Source organism: Triticum aestivum, chromosome 2B (genome assembly GCF_018294505.1).
Source record: "Triticum aestivum cultivar Chinese Spring chromosome 2B, IWGSC CS RefSeq v2.1, whole genome shotgun sequence".
Taxonomy (NCBI): domain Eukaryota; kingdom Viridiplantae; phylum Streptophyta; class Magnoliopsida; order Poales; family Poaceae; genus Triticum; species Triticum aestivum.
Window position 1 is genome coordinate 409,842,583 of NC_057798.1, and position 6,112 is coordinate 409,848,694.

A 6,112-nucleotide genomic window follows, 5' to 3' on the forward strand; every position below is an offset into this window, starting at 1 on the left:
TTTCAGTTTTGCCAGGTCGGTTTGTACATGACTTGTACTATGATCCTTATGATATAAATGAGACATGTATTACCACGCAAAAAAAGAAATCCCACTAAATCAGCCTATGGCGCCACGCCGGGCTAACCCATGTGGTGCCATTTTACTAGTGATTATGATTAATAACTACAATTGTTGTGGTGTTATTAGATGATGACATTAGTAGTACTGAGGTGGATTCATAGGCCTCTCTTGTCATGATATGGTGAACATGATACACTGTAGGTAGAAGTCATTAGTGCATCGTTTGCAACACTTTAACATCATCAGTAACTCATGGATTTTGACGGGCTTCTTCTCATTTGAGATGGTGGAGTGCAAACTTTATCATCTCCTTGATTGTCTGAGCACCATCCACCCCTTCCGTCTGAAAAATAGAACTAAATTTTATCAATAAAATTAAGGGAAAAAATATGTAGCAATGTCTGCATATGTGTCTTTTGATGCTACCACACCTTTCAACGGGATTTTTCACTAAAGCACATGCATGCATACATGAATCTTTCATCTAAAGTTGATGTTATCACACTACTTGCATTTTTGAACTTTTATAATGATTTATCTCACAAATCCCTAATCCGATTAGCGATCCTTCTACACCACTGGGTTTGTCTCCACAAGGGCTTCGAAATAAGATCTGATGTTGACATTCTTCAATGATTTTTTTCATTGCCATCAGTTGTTAGATTATGTCACCCCAGTTGCCATCTTTAACCGTGAACAGTTTCCATGATGATTGTATATAGTTACCGAGCAATACTTTCATACGTTTTTGGACACTGCAATGTTATGCATAGCTAAAGAGTGAGTATTCAACGATTAACAATAAGTAGTAAGAGGCATGAACTAACATAAGCATCATGAAGCAAAAGCTTTTAGACTTGTATATCGACTTCCCGAAATCTAAAAACTAAGTTAATTTCAATTTGACAACAAGGTAGCTAATAAAGATAACTAAGTGACACTAATCTGGCAAGTACCGGCAAGAAAAATGTTGAAACATCTTGGTATGGGATCTAGTTTTGAAGATTTCACCACCGGAATGCTAGTGAAAGCGAATCATTAATCGGGTCAATGATTTAAGAGGTAAAGATTTTTTTGAAATTCAATTTAGGGAAATGGTTTATTGATATCATGATTTTGTATGTATGCATACATGCATGAGAGATATGAGGAATTAATGTCACACTGCAAGCCCAATATGCGGCGTTACTACCTAGTGCGCTGCTACACTGGAATTATACTCTCTTTTTTGCGGGATATAGTTCTACTCTTACTCACCAAAAACTATTGATCTGATGAAGGCAGCCTAGAACTGAACGGAACACCCGCATCCCCCGTGCCGCCTCCTGCGACATGAGGAAACACTCATCACAGCCACCGCTAGGGTGCTCCTTTCTTTTCCCAACACAATGCCGCCACTAGAGGGCTCACATGCGAAGTGTCGGACGACTCAAGGAAGTTGGTGAGGGGCGCGTCGTCCCTGTGGCTTTTGTTGCGTGGATGCAGCAACTTCCTAGTGGTGCTGGGCGGGCAGCTCCAGTATGGAAGCCTCATTTTATGGTGGCGACAACAATCCCAGTGCACGTGGCGGCTTCCCTATTTGGCAATGCGGCCTTGGTTCTTGTCGACCTAGGTCGGGAGGCACGACATCGATCTAGCAGATGTCCGCTCCTGATCTAGTGGCGACTACGCTCCACGCGGGCGATATTGATGTGCCATTCATGCTCCGGATCCAGCCATATCGACCCCTAGGATGACAGGTGTGTGAAGGGCTCTCTCTAGTGAGGTGGTAGTCGGCGGTGTTGTGCTTCGCCATTGTTGTTGGTCCTTATGGTAACCACACCGGCGTGCAACGGTGGACTCATGACGCAATGTGGTGCCCATCGAAAGGTATTTGTGAGGTTCCTCTCTCCAGACTCGGTGGCTGGCTTTGGCGGGAAGATGCAAACTATGGACGATACCTTGGTGCAGAGGGATGGTTGTGTAGCGGCAACAGTCCACATCGCATGCAGCTGCTAGGATCACAAAAAAGTGATGACTACAACACATAAGTGACGTCGGCTTGAGTTCTGAGGTGAAAACCTAGGCCTGACCCATGTTGGTTATATCTAGCAATTCCGATATTTTTGTGTCCTTACCTTGCTAAAGGCATTGCTCGGATATGATTAGACTGGTTCTTTAGGGTGAAAATGTATATTCTAGCCTTGGGTAGTTGGGTCTGGTGTTGGCGGCACATGAGCGCCGATCCCTTTCTGAAGGCACTGCTGTTAAGAACCTTGTCATTCATGTGGTGTCATGAAATGGTCGTTGCAGCTATGGTCATTGATGTAGTTTATCGATCGCGAATCTGATCGCTTTGAGTTTTCTTTTCTTCCTCGCCTACGCATAATGTTGGTCTTATACGACTTTACTATTTGTCGATGTATTTATGTGTGCGCGCATGGGTGTTGGTTGTGTACATCCTAACCATGCAAAGATCGGATGTGTGTGTTTTGTGTTTGTATCATCCTGATGCTCCATTTTAAGAAAATAAATTTCACCCTCAGAAAAACAATTGATCATCAAGGTGGCACAAACATACAAAGAAGACCCAAGACACTTTGTGAGGATGTAATGTGGGTCAACTATTAATAAAGTAGTATACATTTTCAAACTTACTATTGTACATGCCAGCTATGAGTTTGGCGCTAGATGACATGGCAACTCCTTATAGTCGATCGTATTATTAACCATGATCGAAGGAATGCATAGATGGGAGAGTTTGACTATGATGGAGATGGTGCATACGAAGATGATTGTTACAGAGGGTCTTCGTCGTTCGGCGGCGCCGAATAATAGTGACAGAATCACCCTGGCAACCAGGGTTACATTCGCGACGATGAGCAATACATACCAAGGTTCGAGGAGTAGTATGCACATGCCTAAGGCTAGTCATAGTGAGAGTAACTTAGCTAGTAACATAGCGCATTCCAATTTTTTTTTGCTTATGTGGCAAGTATTTAATATGAGGTGGTAACATAATATGTTACTGTAACATAGCGCTTCCCATGACAAGATGAGTCTACAAGCTAATAAATGAAGTCATCTATGACAATACTATCATGTTACTTTGCATTATGAAGGTAGTAACTTAGACTAGTGTCATGCATATGACACTAATCGCATGACACTAGTCTAAGTTACTCCCCACTATGACCAGCCTAAGTAAGTGGTGACGACATATTGTGCTTGCAATTTGAGACTTCTGTTTTTTGAGACAGTGTGTCAACTCGAGCCGTCCACACATTGAAAACGCAAGGACAGATATACATACCAAGGTTCGAGGAATAGTGTGTTTCTTTATGTCGAAGGAACAAGTGGTGGTGTAGCTTCAGAGGATTATTGCGGAGGATTTTCATTGCACATTTTATGAGGTAGCACTACATCAGGCTGCTTGTAATGGATAGTATCATAACTTAGTATCATGCACATGATACTAAGGTATGATACTACCTCCGTAATGCACAGTATCATATAGTAATATCATAGGTAACCTTATTTATTATCATGCATGACACATAGTATCATAGCATTTATTATGATACGGTATCATGATATGATACTCAACACTCTCTTTTTCATTTAATTATATGCCACCTCAGCAAAATAGTCTAGTTGGCATGCATGAAACTTCCTCCGTTCCTAAATATTTGTCTTTTTAGGATTTCAAATGGACTACCACATACGGATGTATATAGACACATTTTAAAGTGTAGATTCATTCATTTTGCTCCGTATGTAGTCACTTGTTGAAATCTCTAGAAAGACAAATATTTAAAAACGGATAAAGTACTAGCTATGATACTACCATTACGACCAGCCTGATAGAACGTCGATCCTCTTAATTTCCTTATGAGGTACTTCCTCCATTTCATAATTTAGTATGCCCATATTTTTTATGATTTAAGTTTAACCACAAATTAACCAACATGGGCGACAGCGACGGAAGCAAAAATTATATCATTGAATACGTATTTGCAAGAAATTCTCAACGGTATAAATTTTGCTCCCGCTGCAGTTTTTCACGTTGATTAAATTTGTGATCAAACTTAAATCTCAAAAAAGCATAAACACACTACATTATGGAATGAAAGCTGTAGTACCCAGTTCGTAATAATCTAGAAAGGGAACCCAGCGTATGCTTTTTATGAACGAGCCACGTCACATATGACGTCATTTGTGTGACGTCATCAAAGGTGATATCATCAAAGGAATTCCAAGCAAAGGGGACGGACCGGAAGCAAATCTTTTTCGTTGGAGAAATCATGATAGAGCGAGAGGAGCAACTGATTGGGCGGGAAAGAGAGCGAATCGATGGATGGTTACCTCGACGAACATGGTGTGGACCATGCTGCCGGCCACGGTGGTGACGCTCGCCGTGATGACCTTGAGACAGAGCGACTGCAGCGCCCCGCACACCTTGACCATGGCGTCCCGCGGCTTGCCGTGCCTCAGGCTCACCACCGACAGCTTCTCCGCTACATTCGTCACCTCCAGCTGCACAAACCGTAACCGCTCAGTCATTCCATCGATTGCACTACGTCTTTGCAATTGCAATTGCATGGTCTCGTTTCATAACGTTGCCCCGAAGGTTGACATTTACCTCGAGGATTTCGACCGCATACGTGGCAGGGGAAGTGATGGCGTCGTTGATGGAGGAGGCGGAGCTAGTCCTCCTCATCTTCTTCCGCCGTGGCAGGCCCACGCCTTCTTCCTCCACCTGGCTCCCGACGGAGGCGACGTTCTCCGCCTTGACCGCAGCGGTGCAGTTGTCTGGTTCGAGGTCGGATATCTCGGCTAGAAGCTGCCGCTCCTGCTCCTGCAGCGCCTCGATGTACGCGATGGCGTCCTGGATGATGGACGCCTTGTCCATCTAACGTCGCCGCACAAACCCAATCAAATTAACTGTATATACATATAAGTCCTCTTCTTGTAGTGATCTGTAAATTGATGAAGCGCACGCAGGCTCACCTTGGTGATGTTTGGAACGACGCCGCGGAGGTTGTAAAGCTTCTCGTTGAGCCTCCTGCGACGGTCCCTCTCCATGATTATGTTCTTGCTCGCGCGGGTTGCCCTCGTCATGGCCATCGACCACGAGCTGGCGCCGTCCGGCGAGCTCGAGTCGTCGTAGCACGAGTACAGACCGGACAGCGAGTCCTCAGCCGGCAAGTACATACTAGAACAATCAACAAGGCTAATCCAACGGTTAGTAGGCACCAAAGGAAGGAACAATCACCGGCCATGGATTGCCCCATGAACAAGCAGAGCGGCGCACTTGAATGTGCAGGCTCACCTGTCGACGACGCCGAGCTCCAGTACCTGGGCCTCGAAGAAGTTAGGCGTCTCCCAAGAGAAATCGAAGCTCATGTCCATGTCGGCCTCCATTGCAACGAGACAACGAGTCGATCTGCTCGCACAGATGGTTGTTGGCCTCTCTCTCTCCCCGCGTGCTGTACACACGCTTGTTTTTGGCGAGGGGTTTTGTTCTGCCAGGGGTACTTGATGCTTCACTTGCTACTCGCTAGTCAGCACCCAGAGGCTTTATACAGAAGCATGGAATAGTAGCAGGATGCGATCAGGATGTGACTGCGTGTGGATAGCGTGAATTCGTTAGCACAAGTGGCAGCGTATGGACGATGGTAGATCTGCGTCGCTGGGTGGCGGGGGCCGACGTGCGAGCGAGACAACCCTACCTGATGTCACCTGGCGCCTTCTCGGCCTAGACATCGTGCGTGCCGTACAGCCATTGGCTGGTTTACCATTCTCGGTTTGCGTCCCATTCGAGATCGAATCTGTGCCTGTGCGCTGCTGTCCCCTTCATGTCAACGTATGGGCCCATCAACTTTGGCGCCTCGCGTGTGCTCCGTCACGCCATGTACAAGAGCATCTCTAGCAAACCTCGTAAGACCCACAAAATAACAGCTAAAATGCGGGTAGGCGCTTAAAATTCCGCCAGAACAGACCTTATAAACGCGGTCGTCCGTAAAAAAATTTAAGGGGCGCGGCAAAATCTTGACCTCAAACCGCGAAT

General features: G+C 45.2%; 1 protein-coding gene across 2 annotated transcripts; it reads right to left on the reverse strand.

The window, feature by feature from the left end:
• Positions 1-218: 218 nt before the first annotated feature.
• LOC123041304 (transcription factor BHLH6) lies at positions 219-5,578 on the reverse strand. 2 transcript variants are annotated; one of them, XM_044463945.1, is made up of 5 exons: positions 5,375-5,578; positions 5,053-5,257; positions 4,685-4,954; positions 4,408-4,578; positions 219-406 (listed from the first exon to the last, which is right to left on the reverse strand). In XM_044463945.1, the coding sequence occupies exons 1-5, from the start codon at positions 5,464-5,466 to the stop codon at positions 338-340; spliced, it is 807 nt and encodes a 268-aa protein (XP_044319880.1). In that variant the 5' UTR covers positions 5,467-5,578; the 3' UTR covers positions 219-337. The 2 variants fall into 2 exon arrangements, with proteins under 2 accessions (XP_044319880.1, XP_044319878.1); XM_044463943.1 differs by having other exon boundaries at positions 5,053-5,275.
• Between the last annotated feature and the right edge of the window lie 534 nt (positions 5,579-6,112).

Bases quoted from the DNA above. Each gene is read 5' to 3' on its own strand.
- LOC123041304 (XM_044463943.1), bottom strand. From the start codon at position 5,466: ATGGAGGCCGACATGGACATGAGCTTCGATTTCTCTTGGGAGACGCCT. The intron at 4,955-5,052 runs GTGAGCCTGCGT...CGGCGACGTTAG, and splicing joins TCGTTCCAAACATCACCAAG to ATGGACAAGGCGTCCATCAT. The intron at 4,579-4,684 runs GTAAATGTCAAC...CGGTTTGTGCAG, and splicing joins ATGCGGTCGAAATCCTCGAG to CTGGAGGTGACGAATGTAGC.